This window comes from Zootoca vivipara, chromosome 1 (assembly GCF_963506605.1).
Source record: "Zootoca vivipara chromosome 1, rZooViv1.1, whole genome shotgun sequence".
NCBI lineage: Eukaryota > Metazoa > Chordata > Lepidosauria > Squamata > Lacertidae > Zootoca > Zootoca vivipara.
In genome coordinates, this window is record NC_083276.1 from 49,920,998 (window position 1) to 49,941,050 (window position 20,053).

The following is a 20,053-nucleotide window of genomic DNA, read 5'->3' on the forward strand; positions in this document are numbered from 1 at the left end:
GGGAAAGTTGTCACTATGCTTTCAGCCATACGGTTATATATATTTTTTCTGTTGTTTTGCCTATTCCCACAGTCACTTATGATGGCCTTGCTAATGGTGTTGTTTGGTTAGCCTTCTTGCCTGCTGATCATTACATTTACTTTCAGGTTCAAATTGCTTTCATTTGTGAATTATTTCGGTTTGCTTTGATTGCAGTGGAAGAGGGAAAGCATTTGACAAAGAAACTAGACGGACAGACAGACAGATGAGGGAAAATAATATGTGAAGCAAGTAGTGGATGTTGCAGCAATTGCTGTGACAACGGGAGCTGGGGAGAAAGTGCTACTGAGTACTCGGGCATTATTGTGGTCCATAGTTCTGACGACCCATTTCATACATTTATGTTTTCTCACATAAGCACATGCCTGGCAAGGTTAAGAGGAATCTGTAGAGCATCTGTTTTGCATGCAAAAGGTCTCAGATTCAATCCCTGGCATCTCCAGGTAAGAATGGGAATATCTCCAGCCTGAAACTCTGCTGATCAGTATAGTTGATGCTGAACTGGATGGACCAGGAGTCCAACTCAGTATCGCATCAGTTTGCTGTGTTCCTCTATGTCAGAAGTTTCTCCGCAGGCGAAAAGTGTATTGTCCAAATCAACCTTTGCAAACAACTGTCTGGGGCTCAGCTGGAGAAGAACCCTGCCAGTTAACAGGATCAAAGCTGTTATCAGTAGGATGCCATAGTCTTGGCAGTGCCATACTGATCAATCAGATGTAATAGTATTGACCCATCAACACCACTTACTGTTAGCACAGCAAGAGGAGGCTTTCGCTTTTTAAAGCATATTTCCCAGAATCAAGTGCGCCACCTAGTGGCTGTTGGCCACATGTGCCGGTGAATCTCTTCACCAAAACCAGGTTCCTATAGAAACAGGATTCCTTAGACTCCTGGCACATTCCATGTGTAGGGCACAGGAGCATTAAGGGCTATGGACTTCACAGAGGCAACTTCATTTGCCAAAACAGAGGCTTCTAACCAGGGATAGACTTGCGCTGGAAGGAGGGCAGGCTTATTGCACCCCCTTCCCCCGACCCTACCTATCCTGTAGAAGCTGCTCAGGATCTTTCCTCAAACTCATGTTCCAGTGAAAAGGGCATGGGCATAGCCAGGATTTTGGTTAGCAGGAGGCAGGCCTTTTGTTGTGGGGGGGGAGGGCAGAACCTCAGTTGGTTATGTATTTTTATTGATTTAGGGGGGTGCCCCTCCCTGCCCCCCTTGGCTATGCCCATTGACAAGGGCCCTAGTGTGAATCCTTCTCATACTGCACATTTGCAAAGGCTTCATTAGACATCAGCAAAGGCTTCATTAGATCTTTTTATATGCCGTTTGCTGGTGCAAGAAGTTTCCATACACTAAGAAAGAGGCTTATATTTTACAGAGCAAGTCTATATAAGTCCCATCAAATTCAATTTGACAGCTATCCCATTGAATTCAACAGGATTTACTCTCAGGTTACAGCTTTTAGCCCTGCTGCAGGCTGTAATTACAATCTCTGAAGAGGGGAGGCTAATCTACCTCTGCTTCCTCTGGCTGAGGTAATTTCTCTGTGTTTTTGTGGAACAGGTCAGGCGGTGTTTGCGTTGTGTAGTGGTTAGCACATCAGACTAGGACTAGGGAGATGCAGGTTCGAATCCCCACTTAGCCATGAAGCTCACTGGGTGACTTCGGGCCAATCCCTATTTCGCAATCTAATCTCCTCCACAGGGTTTTTGTGAGGATAAACTGGTGGTGGTGGTGGTGGAAGATTTGCAGTATGTACCTTGCTCTAAACTCTTTGACATAATACAAAAGTAATAAATCCCTATGGAGACTTTAAACATCTTGTGTATGAACAATACTACCAGGCCCCCATGCAGGGGTGCCAACTTGAATAAAATATTCGGGGGGGGGAGGTAAGCCCTGTCCCCATAATCAATCTCACACAAAGCATTTGAATGCCCATCAACTTGGTGGAGGGCCGGGCCCCCCTCAAATATTTTATTGGGGATCCGAAGGGACCTTGGCCCCTAGGAGTTGGCTCCTAAGCCCCCATGCAATGAAAATGTATCAAGATACATTTCTGAAAGTTTAGATCCATTATATATGTCATCCAGTAATCCCAAATCCTGATCATCCCAAACCTTTAAGCATATTAAGACTGCAACCCTATCCATGTCTGCTCAGATGTAAGAGCCATTGAATTCAATGGGGCTCACTCCCAGGTAAGTAAGGTTAGGATTCCCACCTCTCTTTGGCTGTGTACACTTGACCCTTTGCTCCAGGCTCAAACACTATTGGTGTTTGAAGCTGACCACCCACAAGGTTAGCCACAATCTATATGTATCCTGCAGTTTCTTGAGAAACGCTGTTGCCCAAAGAGTTTTCCCTCAAACCAGCTTCCATTTCATTAGAAGTGCAGGTGAAAGGAAATGAAGGAGGCAATGTACCTCAAGTGGTGCAATCCCTGCCCCCTCTCTGGGGTGTACAGTGATATAAAAAAATGTGACTTGAAAGGCAGTGGGGAGAGGGACACATGTAGCCTTTGTCTACCTGATTCCAACCCTCCCACCCCTTTCGCATGGCACACAGCAGTACGTTTAACACACCAACCATTACACCGATAGCAACAAAAAAACACGTTTTTAAAAAATACTTGCAAAGTGCCTTTGTCTACGAGCGCTCCTGCTAAGGGAAAAGGCGTAATGAGGAGGCGGGGGAAGGGAAAAGGAACATGGCGTTCATCATATTTTTGCACCATTATCTTATTCATTCCATCAGTGTTATCCCTTCCACATGAAGGTACAATTTCGTTTATTTTTCAAGCACTTACGCAGTTCTTAGTTCTGTTTCCTTCTGAGTATTCCTTGGTGGCATTTTTTTCTCCTTAGCGACAGTAGAACCGTAGACCGTGATATGTAAAATCCATGAACTAACTGGCTAAGCAAACAACCTCCTAGCAGCATTGCTGCGTGAACGAAAGGCTGAACCACTAAACACCCGGAGCAAACTTCTGAAGGAATGTCTAAGGAAAAAATCTATTACTTGATTTCTTCACACTTGATTATTGTTTATTTAGTGCCTGGCAGATGAGCACTACATCTCTGATTCTCCCATGCAGGCTATAATTGGCTGTTGCTGTCACCAAGCAAGCAACATGGATCGAAAACCAAGATCCCACTTACTGAAAGTAAACCTGTGTGTGTGTGTGTGTGTGTGTGTGTGTGTGTGTGTACTGTATGTAGTATGAACAGCAAGTTGATGACGTGCAGGGAATAGTAGCTGATGACTGGCAGAAGGAGACTTCTCAGAGTCACACGCTGTTTAGATTTTGTACCATTAAAGATCTCCTTAGTTTCTCTGCTAGACCTAGTTCACACAACCTTCTAACCTGTATGTGATGAGGTATGCTCCTTGCCCTCCCCACCCCCCACCCCGGCCACCACGGGGCTTGAACATGTTGTCTGAATTGTCGATCATGAACTTACACATTTTGCACGTTGCCATAGCTCTTTTAAATTGTGGGTAGAAGGGGTGCGAAAAATGGCAGTTTGCAGTTGTGATGAATTATTTATCCAAACAACCTGTTTGACATAAGCAGAATGAAATCTGGGCGAGAGATAAAAAGCAATTATTCATATGCAGAGCAGTTATGTGAATTGCAGGCATTGGAGGAGGCGGAATAGGTTTGGTAGGAAAGGTGAGAGATCGTCCGGAAAACTGTACTCAGCTGGCCATTGTTGCTCATTCTCTCAGAATCCATCATTCATTTCAAGAAGATTGTCCGCCCTTTGATCAATTCACTCACAAGTCTTGTATATGAGAACAACAATCATTCTTGACGGAGTTTTAACCTTTTGTGTGTGCCAAACCTCCATTTCCATATTTTTAGCACTTTTCACCAATTAACCAAACCTTTTCACCAGCAAAAGTGTCTGAAGTGTGTTCCACGTGTGGCCACACCATAGGTTTATTTTAAAAATGACTACCAATTGAAGATGCATGGACAGGCCCTCCTCCAAAACACCACCTACCCTAGAAATCTCCATAAATCGCCTGCCTCCTCAAGCACTCTGCTTGCTTAGCTCATGCCTTAAACCTTCAGCATCCTACATCTGAAGCATTCCTCCACCACAACTCCAGCCCTAACAAGAGCATTACAATTCTTCATTGCCTTGTCACAAATTGTTGTTTTAGAAACCTACCGCAGATCTCTTGTTCGGGTTATGGCTCTCAGTGCGCATACTTGTCACATTTATTGACAGCAAAATTGAGTTTCCTTAGAATCCAAATTTGCAGTGAGGGCTCTGCCCTGGTTTGTTTGTTTGTTTGTTTGTTTGTTTCTGGTAGGGAGAGGTATAGAGTTGACATGGGAAAGGGGGAATATGTATGTTTAAATGCTTGAGGCAGCCTGCTGATTTGGATGGGTACCAGAAAGCCTGTTTTTTTATAATGCATCTAAAAGGAAATAAATAATCACATCAACCCTTTTTGCTGTCTGGGAAGGAGACGGCCCACCAGCCTACCTCTTCCCAAGCTCTGTTCTTCTCCAAAGGTCCTGATTTAATAACCACAGATCAGAGGCCAATCTCCTCTGGGAGGAGATTACATTCATATGGCTTAGAGAAATTAATTGGTTTATCTAATTCATGTTGTTCCCGTATCTACATGTTCCTCCTACAGACTTATTAGTGTTTGTCCTTTTTCTCCCCCTGGTGATTATTCTTATTGGGCAGATGCTTCCACTTAGCCTGTTTTTAGTTGCTGCACTTTCCCATTTAGAGAACACGTCTGAGGGTATTCTAGCAAGGCGGGAGGAGACTTATGCTGCAGTCCTATATATGTACTTAGCTGGGAGCAAGCTCCGCTGAACTTAGTGGGCCTTACTTCTGAGTGGACATGCATAGGACTGTGCTGTCATTTGTGTGCATACACACATGCATGTGTCTGCAGTGTGCAGGCATGCGCACCTCCATACCTCAGGTAGTTCAGCATGGCTGCTTTTTTAAACAGAAATGGCTGAGGGGCTCTAGAAAGAAAATAAATTGGGAAATCTATAAGACAGTGATGGTGAACCTATGACACGCATGTCAGATGTGACACGCAGAGCCCTCACTGCTGTCACGCGCCCCATCGGCCCATTCGCGCTGTTGTTGTTGTCCCCCCCATTTGTTCTCCCGCTCCTCCTACAGCTTGTCTCCACTACAGCTTGTCTCCACTGTTAAAACCCGGATCCTTTTGTTGTTGTTGTTGCTGGTAGCCAGAGATTGTTTTCTAACCCTTTCTGTGCTGTTTTTTCTGGCACTTTGGCAGACGATGATAGGATGGAACAGCATTCATTTTTTAACCCGTTCTGTGCTGGGTTTTTTGGCGCTTTGGCAGACTATGTCGGTGCTGTGTGTTAGTTCCAGCGAAGGTATTATTCGCCATTTATTTCTGTTCTCTTCCCCCCCCCCCAAAAAACCTCCAAAACTTTGGTCAGCAGCTCCCCCCAAAAAGCTCAACAACTCTGGGCACTTTGTGATAAATAAGGGTTTTTTGGTTTGGTTTGGTTAAATAATTAGTTTTTGGTTTATTAAATACAGTTATATATTACAATTATACATTTTTGTTATTTAAACTATAAATATCGCGGAATTATGGTTTTTTCTCTCGAAGTGGCACACCACCTGAGTTATGCTCGGTTTTTTAGCGAATTTTGACACACCAAGCTCAAAAGGTTGCCCATCACTGCTATAAGAGCTGCCTTCACAACACAGAGCATGGAATCTAGTCACTTGCTGCCAGTTTGGGTAGCATACTGAAAACATGAGATTTTATGGTCTGTAAAATCTTATAAATTTTCTTTTTCCTATCCTTCTGATCTCTTAAAAAAATCCCGTCTGGGCAGCCTATCTTCCATGTCTCTGTACTGTAACTCTGATGTTTGGCAATTATGTCTTTGAATATTTTTGCTTTCTTGTTTGCACTTCAATCATTGCCTAAATGAAATGAATTTTTGCCTTACAAAATGGATTTTTGGGGGGAGGGGCATTCTGCATACATTCTTTTTGCTAAACCTTCTCTCCATTCTGGGGACCTGAACTAACATGTTGCCTTCTAAAGTCTAACACATGCTAGATGCACTGAGCAATTCTCCTCCTGCACAAATTCATAGGTGTATCTCAGGTTGGTAGTCCTTATGGCATGGAGAAAAGTGATAAGTAGAGTCTTCTAAGGACTTGAAAACATATCAGAATGATGCAAAGTTTCTAGTCCTCGGACAGAGGGGCTTATGTACTCTCATCATGCAATATGTCTGCGTGGCTGTATCATGCAAATTATTGAAAAGCATTGAAAGTACTCAATGCAGCAGCTAGACTGGTGACTGGGAGCGGCCGCCGAGACCACATAACACTGAAAGACCTACATTGGCTCCCAGTACGTTTCCGAGCACAAATCAAAGTGTTGGTGCTGACCTTTAAAGCTCTAAACGGCCTTGGTCCAGTATACCTGAAGGAGCGTCTCCACCCCCATCGTTCTTGTGGGAATGTTCAGGAATGTGGATGAGGAGATATTGTTTAATATATCCTATCCCCGCTTGCGCTAGCAAGCACAAAACTTTAGCAGAGTAAAACATTCCCCTTTTGCAAAATACACAGCAGAAGAACGTTTGCGCAGGCTTGATTTAAGCCACTAAAATAAAGTGTATTTTCCTGGTATTTCCCCTTTTTCCCTCTTAAAAGAAAAGACACAACACAATGCTCTTAAAAGTATAAAAGATGTTTACTTACAAGCATCTCGAGGTACAGCACACTCAAGAGGTAGACTTGCTTAGTTAAAAGGTAATATATACATTGTGAAGTTCACTTATAAGAAGTGAGACTCCATCTCATCTCTCTCTCTAGGCTGGAGGCCTTGAGGGAGAGACTCACTAAGATGTGTGTAGTCCAAGAGGTCTGGTCCAAGAGAGGGAAAATGGCTGTTTCCTTCAGGATTTATCTGCCACTTCCTCAACTCATTTGCATGTGAAGGAAGAGGAAACTACGCTTAGTCATATCCTCCTCCTCAGTCCTCCAAGTGGACTATCTAGGGATTGTTGTGACTTGACTGCACTTAACCCTTTGCATCCCACAAACCCCTTCTCAGGCAATTCACAACATACACAAAAACATACATAAATAACTTTAATCAACCACCCAAGAGTCCCAGCTTGCCACGAAGATCCTGGAACTTCTCTCTTGGCAGGGGCTTTGTTAGGACATCTGCAGTCATCTGGTCAGTGTTGCAGTAACACATTTCAACAAGTCCATCCTCGATCACCTGGCGTATGTAGTGGTACCTGACCCCAATGTGTTTGGTGCGTGCAAGGAACTTTTCACTTTGTGTCAGCTTCATACTGCTCTGATTGTCCTCCATCAAGCTGACAGGTCCCGTTCTTGGCACGCCAAAGTCCTTCAGGAGCTGATCCAGCCAGGGGATCTCTCTGCAAGCTTCCGAAGCCGCAATGTACTCAGATTCTGTGGACGATAAAGCTACACATTTCTGTTTATAGCTGCCCCATGCAATAGCTCCGTCCCCATACATAAAAACATAGCCACTTGTGGATTTATAATCCTTATTGTCCCCAGCCCAATCCGCATCAGTGTACCCAAGCAGTTTAGGGTCTCTGACAGCTGGCAGTTTTAATTTACAGTCCATGGTTCCCTTTAGATAACGAACAACCCTCTTAACTCCAGCCCAATCATGCTCAGTGGGACAACTTACTTTCCTACTTAGGATCCCCACTGCACTTGCCAGGTCAGGTCTGCATGTGGTAACCAAATACAAAAGTTTGCCAATCGCTGACCTGTATTGCGTGTTGTTTGGCAGCAACTTCGAACCTTGTTGATTCTTCAAGAAGTCTGTGGCCATCGGTGTCGCAACTGGGTGTGCGTCCTGCATCTGCATGCTTTCAATCAGTTCAGTTATCTTTTGCCTTTGGCTGAGTAAGAACGATCCATCCTCTTCTCTCTCAACTTGAATTCCCAAGTAGTATTTCACTTTTCCAAGTTCCTTGACCTCTACTTCCCTGTTGAGGTGTTTGACTATGTCTTTATAGTCTTTCTCATTTGACGTAGAAATTAAAAGGTCGTCAACAAAGGCTAAAATGTACGAAAACTGTCCATTCCTTTGTTTGGTGTACAAGCACTTATCAGCAGTCCCTTGCTTGTACCCAAGCTGCACCAGCATTTCATGGAGTTTCTGGTTCCAAGCCCTCGCTGCTTGCTTCAAACCATAAAGTCCTTTCTGCAGCTTGCACACTAGATGTGCCTCATTTGGTTTAATGAAACCTTTGGGCTGCTTCATATAAATCTGCTCAGAAATTTCGCCGTGAAGAAAGGCTGTCGCAATGTCAATATGGTAAACTGACATTTGCTTAGATGCTGCAATACTTAAAAGTAGTCTGACACTGCTGTATCGAACTGTCGGTGCAAACACTTGATCGTAATCCTCTCCATACTTCTGGGAAAAACCTTGTGCCACAAGCCTAGCTTTGTAGCGTTGCACCTCCCCTTCTGAACCCTTTTTAACCTTGAACACCCATTTACTTCCAATTGCTTCCTTACCAGGAGGTAGTTCTGTGAGTGTCCAGGTCCTGTTCCGATGAAGTGCATCTATCTCCTCCTGAGCAGCTTTCCTCCAGAGACTGGCTTCATCTGGTGGCATCCTCTCTATCTCTTCCCATTTGGAAGGTTCCTGTGGAGACGCCGACCTTGTAAGGTAGGACAGCCGTAATGGTGGAACACCTCTGTTGGTTCTGGATGAGCGTCTGACCTCTGGTCTTTCGACCGCATCAGCTTCCTCATCCTCCTCCAGCAGTGGCATATCCCCATACAGCTGCTCGTCATCATCTTCGTCTCTGGTGCTGCCAGGGGCCTGGACCTCCACGTCTTCTCGGGTGTCACCTATAGGGGGTGCTACGACACTAGAAGTTGGATTAGTACTTTGTATTGGTTCAAAAGGAAAAATCACAAATTCCTCATCCTGTGGCTCCTTGGAACAATCAATGGCAGTGTCCTTTGTATCAACTTTGCCTTGCTCATCGAAGTAAATTACATGCTGCGAACTTGTCTTGCCAGTTTGCGGATCCAAGACTCTATATCCTTTTCCTCCAGAAGCGTACCCAACTAGGATCCCTGCCTTCGCTCTGGAATCAAGTTTGTGTCTGTGCTCCTTGGGCACATGATAGTAGCACAAACTTCCAAATACACGTATATGTGACAAATTTGGGGCTTTTCCATGCCAAAGTTCAAATGGTGTGCGCTCTGCGCCTTTTGTGGGCAGTCTGTTCTGAAGATAGACTGAGCAACGAGCCGCTTCACCCCACAGCCTGTGTGACAAGTTAGCTTCCTTTAGCATGCACCTTGTCATTTCCAAAATGGATCTAAATTTCCTCTCTGCAATTGAGTTTTGTTGGGGTGTGTAGGCAACTGTGGTCACGTGTGATATGCCTTCTCTAGCCATGACGGCCTGCATCTCATGTGAACAAAATTCCCCACCATTATCGGACATTAAAATGGAAGGGGCTCGCTGGAACTTGTTCTTGACCATGTTAAGATAGTCCCTGAACAATTCCACTGTCTCACTCTTCTCCTTGATAAAGTAGGCTACGCAGAATCTCGAGAAATCGTCCAAAAATATCAAAATATATTTATTACCTCCTAGAGAAGACACATTCATTGGTCCACATAGATCTGTATGGACAATGTCCAATACTTTAGTGCTTCTCTTCTCTGCACAACGTGGGAAAGAAGGTTTAGTTGCTTTCTCACTAACACAAGTTATACATTTTGATGTTGGTGTATTTGTGTTGCTTTGCTTTACCTGCAGACCTCTCACAAGATCACCTTTCTGTAGTTCCAGAATAACGTTGGTGTCTCTGTGTCCAAGTCTCTTGTGCCAGAGTTCCAGACTTCCTTCGTCCTTTTGACTTGGTTGCGCCACCTTTGCAGACTGGTTCTGCTGGTTCTCTGAAACATTAAGCTCATATACACCATCCTTTAGTGTGCCTTGAACATAAACTTCATCATGCTTAGTCACAATACATTGTCCTTTTTCAAATGTAATTTTAAAACCTTTCCTGTCCAAACTGGACACGCTGAGTAAGTTGCAATTAAGCTTTGGTGCAAACTTAACTTCAGTTATCTTAGTATTAATTGTTTCATGATCTACGTTGAATTTCAAATTCACAGTTCCTGAACCAATTGCCTTTACAATGTTGCCATCAGCAATCTCAATTTCAGAGGTTTCATCCCCATTAATCTCATTAAAATACTCCTTTTCATAACAGAAATGAGAACTCGCTCCACTGTCAAGAATCCACTTATTGCGCTTATTTTCACAATCCTGGACAGCTAAACTCCTCTCCTGCATCAACATGGTTTGCTCATGACTCCCCTTCTTAACACCTTGTGGTTTTGAGGGGTGGGATTCAACTTTATCCCCATTTTGACTCTTGCAGTTCCTTGCTATGTGGTTTTTCCCATTGCATTTAAAACAAATTATTTCTCTAGATGTCTGTCTGGACTTTCCAAAATGCTTGGATGCATAGCTGCTATCCTTCCTCCTTGGATTCCTTTCTTGAGAATCAAGGCTATCTCTGCATTCCTCTCTTAAATGGTTGATAAGCTCATTAAAAGTTAAATCCTTTGTGTGATCCATTATACTTTTAAATGGAGCAAACGTAGGTCCCAATGATGCAAGCATAAACGTTACTTTAGTCACATCATCAAAGGCTCTGGGAGTAAGGGCAATTCTTTGAACAATCTCAGAAAAATTCTTAAAATGCTCTGTAAACTCTTCTCTAGAATTCATCTTCAACTTGAGTAACTTATCCAGCAAGTATCTATAGGAACTCTCTGTAGATTGTGCATAAATGCGTTCAATGTCCTCTAGGATCTTAGATGCATCATCTTCAAAATTTATCATTGATAGATGCTCATTCCTCAAACTGCTCAAAATTATGTGCTTGGCTTCATCATTTTTAATACTCCAAGCTTCTATCTTAGCTAAAGCTTCTGCATCGGTTCCTGTAGGCTTTTCTTCCTTAATGGCCTGCAGAACACGCCTAGCAGCAAGATAAACTAAAACGCGCTGCTTCCACTGCACAAAATTATTGTCATCCAGCAGCATAAAACTTGGTCTTGCCTCACTATCAAAACTGGAGCTTGCCATCTTAAAACTTCAAAAATTTCCAAAATTCAAAAATCTTTCAAAAATCAAATTCAAAATCTCAAAAATATCTTCACTACCTCTGAGCTTTCTCAGTGCTGTAAACTCTGAGGGAGGGGAGGGGTAGTTAATCCCCCAAGCACACTGCAGAACAAAGAGACCATGTGCTCAACCAGGAAATCTTAACTGGAAAAATCCTACAGAGTTCAAAATCACAATCCAAATCAATCCTTCAAAAATACACAAAATACGCAACTCTGGGCCGCAATAACCCTATGTGGGAATGTTCAGGAATGTGGATGAGGAGATATTGTTTAATATATCCTATCCCCGCTTGCGCTAGCAAGCACAAAACTTTAGCAGAGTAAAACATTCCCCTTTTGCAAAATACACAGCAGAAGAACGTTTGCGCAGGCTTGATTTAAGCCACTAAAATAAAGTGTATTTTCCTGGTATTTCCCCTTTTTCCCTCTTAAAAGAAAAGACACAACACAATGCTCTTAAAAGTATAAAAGATGTTTACTTACAAGCATCTCGAGGTACAGCACACTCAAGAGGTAGACTTGCTTAGTTAAAAGGTAATATATACATTGTGAAGTTCACTTATAAGAAGTGAGACTCCATCTCATCTCTCTCTCTAGGCTGGAGGCCTTGAGGGAGAGACTCACTAAGATGTGTGTAGTCCAAGAGGTCTGGTCCAAGAGAGGGAAAATGGCTGTTTCCTTCAGGATTTATCTGCCACTTCCTCAACTCATTTGCATGTGAAGGAAGAGGAAACTACGCTTAGTCATATCCTCCTCCTCAGTCCTCCAAGTGGACTATCTAGGGATTGTTGTGACTTGACTGCACTTAACCCTTTGCATCCCACAGTTCTGCCCGGACACTGAGGTCCAGCGCCGAGGGCCTTCTGGCGGTTCCCCCGCTACGAGAAGCCAAGTTACAGGGAACCAGGCAGAGGGCCTTCTTGGTAGTGGCACCCACCCTGTGGAATGCCCTCCCACTAGAGGTCAAAGAGAACAACAATTACCAGGCCTTTAGAAGGCATCTCAAGGCAGCCCTGTTTAGGGAAGCTTTTAATGTTTGATGTATTTCTGTATTTTAGTGTTTTGTTGGAAGCCGCCCAGAGTGGCTGGGGGAACCCGGCCAGATGAGCGGGGTATAAATAATAAATTATTATTATTATTATTATTATTATTATTATTATTATTATTATCTTAGGTTCAGTCCCCCTAGCATATGCCTGCCACCCAGCACCAAAATCTGGGGGGTATATTTACCCATGAATAAAGCTCAACAACGTGGGCTGCCCCCCCTTCCAACAAAAATCCTGGCTATGCCCATGTATGTCTATATATATGTCTCATTATGTTCACCGATGCCTACTCTCTTAGTGTGTTTAGGAAAACTATTTCCCCCATTTTCCCACCCAGTAATAGCCTCTCTTGCTTTTTGGATTTCTTTTCTCGAACCATACTGCTCAATCTTACCTCCCAGGTATAACAAGGCCATGAGGATGACAATATATAGGCTGCGAATCCATTACCTGCTTTAAAAGCAGGTTGTTCTTCTTTCTCAACTTGGATCAAAGCTGGTTTGGAGGGGAAATGCATTGAAACTCAGAATTTCATAAGAAATGACAGGATAGATATGGTGGAGGCAGAGTAAAGATCAGTGTGAACACAACCAAACAGGAGGTGGGAGGTAGGGGATGAGGAGGACAGAAATTGAGTTTGTCCCAGATTACTGGTCAAAGTGTGTCTGCGAAGCCATCTGCTGACCTCTCCAGAAGAGTGGCGAGGAGCAAATCCAATTGGCATCTATCTTTATCGCTCCCAATGGTTATCATGCCCAGAGAACCTTTTTCAAAACATCATTGAGTCAGATCTGCAATTTCTCTTTGGCCCTTGCACTCTCCAGATATGCCAGACAGCAGTAAACAGGGGAAAGAGACACAAGAAAGGGAATGAATGACACTGAGGGCAAAGGGAAATGGTCAGGGTTAGGGAAACGTCATGAACAGAAGACGCACGCATGAGAGAGAAGAGGGCGAAATTGATTTGTTGATGTTTTATTTCAGCTCACCAGAACGCTCACTTTGTGCCATGCAAGACTAAGACTCAGAAGCCAGTCCCACTGACTTGGTTTGCACATAATGCTAAGCAATGATTTGTTAAACTATAGTGTATTAAGCCATGGTTTATTCGAGCATCCAAACCACAGCAGCTTAGCTATGGTTTGTTCATTGACTGTTGTCAGCTTATGAACCTCAGTTTGTTTTAATTATGGTTTGGCATTATGTGCAACCCACCCCATATGGCATGAAGAAGCCATTACTCAAAAAGCAAAAAGAAACTGCATCTGAATTCCAGTTGATTCTGATGAAAAGTGGGCTTTTCACGAAAGTTGGCATGCTGACTTACATTTCTTCCAATACTTTCACTGCTTCTACCCAGCATTCATTGCCCTTTGGCAGAAGAAGAAAACGATCTAGCCTTCATCTCAACCAAAATTAGTTTCTGCAGCTAGAAATTCATCAACAAACCAAATTCCCATGATCTCCTCCCTCCCTCCCTCCTTCCTTCATATTTCTACCCAGTCCTATTTCAAAGTGCTCATTTTATCCTTTTAACAGCCTTGCGAGGTTGTCTAGGCCTAGAGATAGTGACGTAGCTTAAAGGCATTCTGTCGGCTTTTTGACAGATTCAAACCTAGCTTTCCACTGCCCATGTATAATAAGATGTCTTGTAACTGAAACATTCTTGTCACAAAACAGGGCATTTCCACGTGGAGTCTTCTTATATATATTGTTCAGTTTTGTTCTGACTTCACAAGACCTTTTCTTATTAAACCAGGCTAATAATTAGAAAGGATTTGCTAATGTTTTATTATTGCCCATGCGGCCTGGTCTCATCCATGCCTTCTCCATTCTAATCTCACTGCGTGGAAAAACTTAACTAGGGATATGGCGCTGTTTCACCAGCTTTCTCTCAGGCTGCCTCTGAGTCGAGTTCATCCTTCATTTATTCCAGCTACGGGGCCTTGGGTGGCTTGGGAGGTTGAGGAGAGAGAAGGAAACAGCCTCAGGCTGTCAGAACTGTTTCCCATCACATGGGGATTGTGCAGGATGATACACTGAAGCCATCTCTGGAAGAGCTTGTGGAAATGGGGGAGCTGCCGATTTACAGAGCAAGGATTTCATTGTCCTATTAAAATCTGCAGAACCTGGCCAGGGCCAGAGGAGATAATTGGTAGCTTCAGGCTGAGAAGCTGACCTAGAAACAGCAACAACTTCTAGGCAGTGAAGTGACACAGCCTGTCTCAGAGACTCTCTCTCTCTCTCTCTCTCTCTCTCTCTCTCTCTCTCTCTCTCTCTCTCCCTTCCCCCTGTCAAGAGTTAGGAATTATCTCGCAAAGGCTTGTTCATATATGTGATGGAATAGTCAAATTGCTTTTCTGATTGGGCGAGAGTTTTGTCAACTAGGACTTCAGGGTTTAATTGGTTCAATGGGTAGATTAACAGACTAAAACTTTGGCTGATTAACTGGTGGGTGCCAATTTTAATCAGCGAGGGCAAAAAAAACAAAAACTGCATTGCACCTATTGCTATTGATTTTGGTTGTTTTACTTACTGAACTTTGTATTTATAAACATAGTATGAAATTTGGTTTTTCGTGTGTTTTTTAAGCTACCGGAGAAGGTTTATTGATAGGCAGCCATTTAAATTTAATAAAGAATAACAATACAGTAATGCACTCATCCAGTCCCAGCTGAATTTAGAGTAAATAGATGTAACCTTGTCTAGAGGTAGATTTCACCCATCCTTTCAATACAGTATTTGTTTCATTGTCATTTCCCCCTCCCCTGCCCTTTTCACCTCAGTGTTGCCTCCTTCTCTCTCTCTCTCTGAACAGGGAATATTAATATTATTCTAACTTGCTTTACTGGGACACGGATGGCGCTGTGGGTTAAACCACAGAGCCTAGGGCTTGTCGATCAGAAGGTCGGTGGTTCGAATCCCCGCGACGGGATGAGCTCCCATTGCTCAGTCCCTGCTCCTGCCAACCTAGCAGTTCGAAAGCACATCAAGTAGATAAATAGGTACCACTCCGGCGGGAAGGTAAATGGCATTTCCGTGCGCTGCTCTGGTTCGCCAGAAGCAGCTTAGTCCTGGAAGCTGTATGCCGGCTCCCTCGGCCAGTAAAGCAAGATGAGCGCCGCAACCCCAGAGTCATCTACGACTGGACCTAATGGTCAGGGGTCCCTTTACCTTTACCTTTACCTTGCTTCACTAGCCTGACTTATGAGTCACTTACTTGAGCGAACTGGATTATTTTACTGAACTATTTGTCAAGAGACCTCTGATGCAACCTGGTACTTGTGATTGCTTGCTCCCCTTTTTTTCTGCCAACATTCCTACGTCTTTAAGAGCTGAAAAACATGCAGAAATTCAACAGGTAAAACCTTCCATCACTATGCTCAGATTTTTTTTTCCTGTTGAGCTGTATGTTCTGTTATGCCGCTGCTAAAAGCAATCCTGTCTACCCACTCAGATCCTGCTTCTCCGAGACAGATCAAGGAGGCTTCCTCTTATTGTTCTCTAGAATTTTAGAAGCGCCTGGGGAAGACAAATAATAATGAAAATAGAATCTTAAATTAGAATTACTGTGGAATTAAGGCTGCAGTCCTAAACATTTGTATGTGAGCCTTATTTTGTAATATTTATTTTCATTACATTTTTGCAGATAAACTATGGATGGAAACAATATTGAAACCAGTGTGACTTCCTTCTGAGTAAATATATTAATGATCAGAACATTGATATGAAGCAACTCTTCCCAACCTGGTGCCCCCCCCAATGTTTTTGGACTATGAAACTGCCATCAGACCTGCTCATTGGCCATGCTGGCAGGGGCAGTCCAGTTGCAACAGCTGCAGTCACAGATTCCCAACCCCTCAGTGAGGAGGAACTTGTGTCTTCCTTATCAAAGATTCCTACATTGCAGGGAGTTTGTCTAGGATGACCCTTGGGGTCCCTTCCAACTCTACAACTCTATGATTCTATTATTCCTAGGAAGGCCGGAGGAAAATGCAGACACTCTGCCCCCTGGGGCAGCCGAATATTTAAAAGGGACCCCCAGGTTGCTAAGTTGTTGAGCTTTTTTTGCAAAACAAAATATGCCGTTTTGGAGCTATTTTTATGGAAAATCGGCATGGGCTGCAAAATGTCTGGATTTTCCTGGACTTTTTTGGGGGGGGGGGGTGGGCTGATTTCCTCCTGGCCACTGCTGCCAACTGCAGTTTTCCGGATATGTCTTGGAAATTCTGGACGTATGGCAGCCCTACGTGGTTGTAGGTGTGGTGTAGTGGTTAAGAGCGGTAGATGGAGAAAAAGGAGAAAAAGGATTTGCACAAGCGTGCTTCCCTCTTAAGCCAGGAATGGTGTAATGTGGTGCACTGGGCACGACAGTGCAAAGAAACAGTGGTGGACTTTGGGCTCACAAAATTTCAGCAGTGCCCTATGTGATGTTGAAATTCAGCTCCCCCTGCCTCTCACACTCCACCCTGCAGCATTGTTTTCATGCCTCTGCATTGTGGCTCCCACTGTGACTGCACTGGCCGCTCTGTAGGAAATCTAGGCAATTGCTCCCCAAAAGCATTCGCAGCCACACTGAAAGTACCGGTAAAATCCCACGGGTCTCATGGGGCATTCCACAAGCTCTGACAGATTTGTCTGCACACAATTTAGGGAAACTGTCTCATTTTAAGTGGCTAAGGTGGCCCACACTCTACTGCAAGCTGTATCACAGGCAAACAGCGAACATTTCGCCAACTTGCACAGAGTGTGTCCCCAGGCCTAGGAAAAGTCTTCTATAAGGGCACACTCTGCTGGAAAAGAGGTGGCCTTTGCAGAAGTGCTTGGGCTGCTGATGGCAATGGTACAATACCAAGAATGTCCAGCAGAGGGTGGGCTCACCTCAACAAAACCTTACAGAATGCAGGTTCCACAACCACCCTCCCCAATCTCACTTATTTTCTCTGGAGCTCCGTGCATCTACATAAACTCATGAAATAATTTGAAAAAGGTTGTGAGCTCCTTCTGAGGCTACCCCACTCCACCAGACAAGCTGCTGCCATAAATAGCTCCTTTGGAGAGGGCTGGAGAGATTTGGGGAGCAGATGGAAACAGTACAGAAGGGATTTTTCAGACATGGGTTAAAGATAACACAGGCCTGGGAAAATGCTGGGCTTTGAAGAGACACGACTGTTCTGGCTGAGCTGACACTCCGTCCAAGGGTGGAATAGGACACCGGCTTCTTTCCCAGTTTGCTTAGCGCCCTCCTACAACTTCCTGGTAGTAACATTCAGGTTTGCTTTAGCTATTGCTGGGTAGGCTGGCCAGGTTGAAATGTTTTCTGAGACCGCATACACACTAGACCTTTAAATCCCATGGCATCACCCAGAAAGTCCCAGGAACTAGTCCCCACAGTGCTACAGTTCCCAGCAGCCTTAACAAACTACAGTTCCCAGGATTTGGGAAGGGGGAAGTCATGTGCTTCAAACACAGACCAAGTCTAGGAGATGGAAGTGCAAGGTATTCAACAAGGTGTTGTTCCACATCTGAATGCCTGGAGTAGTCAACAGGGCCAAGGTGTGAGTGGGGATCTGAGGCTGGGTCTCCCCAGTTCTCATCTGACCCTTTAATGCTTGCACCACACTGACGTTCCTGACCGGGTGTTGCAGATGCAAAATATTTCCTTAATGTCTTTCTCTCCCCGCCTCTCTTTCTGCAGATTCTGCATACAACTTGTCTTCTCAGCTGATAAAGATGCCCAACTTCACCAACGACAACTTCACCAAGGAGGGCACCCCCAAGTACAAGACGGTGGAGATGGTCTTCATAGCCACCGTCACGGGGTCACTTAGCCTCGTCACCGTGGTAGGGAATATCTTGGTCATGCTGTCCATCAAAGTCAACCGCCAGCTTCAGACTGTCAACAACTACTTCCTCTTCAGCTTGGCCTGTGCTGACCTGATAATTGGAGTCTTCTCCATGAACCTCTACACAGTCTACATCATCAAGGGCTATTGGCCACTAGGGGCTGTGGTCTGTGACCTCTGGCTGGCTCTGGACTACGTGGTGAGCAACGCCTCTGTCATGAACTTGCTCATCATCAGTTTTGACCGCTACTTCTGTGTCACCAAGCCACTGACCTACCCAGCTAGGCGGACAACCAAAATGGCAGGGCTGATGATTGCAGTCGCTTGGATATTGTCCTTTATCCTCTGGGCGCCCGCCATCTTGTTTTGGCAGTTCATTGTCGGGGAGAGGACAGTTGAGAAAGAGCAGTGTTACATCCAGTTCCTGTCCAACCCGGCGGTGACCTTTGGCACAGCCATTGCGGCTTTCTACCTCCCTGTGGTCATCATGACTGTGCTCTACATCCACATTTCGCTGGCCAGCCGGAGCCGCATCAGAAGACGCAAGCCTGAGAGCAAGAAGGAGAAGAGGTCCAAGCCGTTCGGCTTCCTGAAGAGCCCTCTGGTCAAGCAGAATAACAACAACTCTCCGAAGAAAGCGGTGGAGGTGAAGGAGGAGGCAAAGAACGGGAAAGTAGAAGAGCAGCCCTTACAGCAGTCAGAGACCACTGGTCACCAAGAGGAGAAGGAGACGTCCAATGAATCCAGCACAGTGAGCATCACCCAGACCAACAAAGAGAAGCCAGTGCTGGAAATTGCACCGGCTGATCAAGGGCAGAGCCCAGCCCCGACACGGCTTAACCCTGCCTCCAAGTGGTCCAAAATCAAGATTGTCACAAAACAAACCGGAACTGAATGTGTCACAGCCATTGAGATTGTCCCAGACAAAGAAGCCAGCTCCACCCCAATCACCTTGTCCAACAGCCGCCCGGCGAACGTTGCCAGGAAATTTGCTAGCATTGCCAGGAGTCAGGTCAGGAAGAAGCGTCAAATGGCAGCCCGGGAGAAGAAAGTCACCAGGACCATCTTTGCCATCTTACTGGCCTTCATCCTGACATGGACGCCTTACAATGTGATGGTCCTCATTAATACCTTCTGCGGCAATTGTGTCCCTGAAACAGTCTGGTACATCGGGTACTGGCTGTGCTATGTCAACAGTACCATCAACCCAGCTTGTTACGCCCTTTGCAATGCCACCTTCAAGAAGACCTTTAAGCACCTTCTCATGTGTCAGTACAGGAACATCGGCACGGCAAGATAATCTGGAAGTGAGGTGTTGTGGAGAGTTGTTCTTTTGTTCTCCAACCAGACAGATGTACTGCTGCAGCTGTGTCACTGGATTGCAGAGGGAGCCCTTCACCAAATGCAGAATTAAAACCAGAGAGAGGACACAACCCTTTTAATCATGATCAGCCTTCAAGGCCCAAAGCAGTCCTTGCGCCTATACGACCCCTGACTGCGCTTCTCCAGAAAACGAAGGAGAAACAAGTCAGGGACTGGATTGTGCAATAAGGCGTCATGGACAGACTTCATGGATCCCACTCCCTGCCTTGTTCCTCCTGAAATGCTGGCTGAACTTCCATTAACCTTTGATATCACTAGATATAAGCAGTGTCCCCTTCTGATGCCTATGCTGATGTGCTAAGTGGGACACACAAACATGTAAATGGAAGTTATTCCTTTCCATGGATGTCTTGGTGGTTTTGCCCTTGTGGTGTGTGTGTGTGTGTGTGTGTGTGTGTGAGAGAGAGAGAGAGAGAGAGAGAGAGAGAGAGAGAGAATGGGAAGGTTCAGCAATGCTAACAAAATGATAAAGTATGAATGTGCAGGCAGAGGGGGACTGTCTCATGGCCAGCCACCAAGC

The 20,053-nt window shown here is 44.7% G+C and overlaps 1 protein-coding gene across 1 annotated transcript; it reads left to right on the forward strand.

Moving 5' to 3' along the window:
• The first annotated feature begins 18,008 nt into the window (after positions 1–18,008).
• On the forward strand, positions 18,009–19,802 carry CHRM4 (cholinergic receptor muscarinic 4). The gene has a single exon (XM_035115370.2). The coding sequence runs from the start codon at positions 18,038–18,040 to the stop codon at positions 19,448–19,450; it is 1,413 nt and encodes a 470-aa protein (XP_034971261.2). The 5' UTR covers positions 18,009–18,037; the 3' UTR covers positions 19,451–19,802.
• Positions 19,803–20,053: the final 251 nt, after the last annotated feature.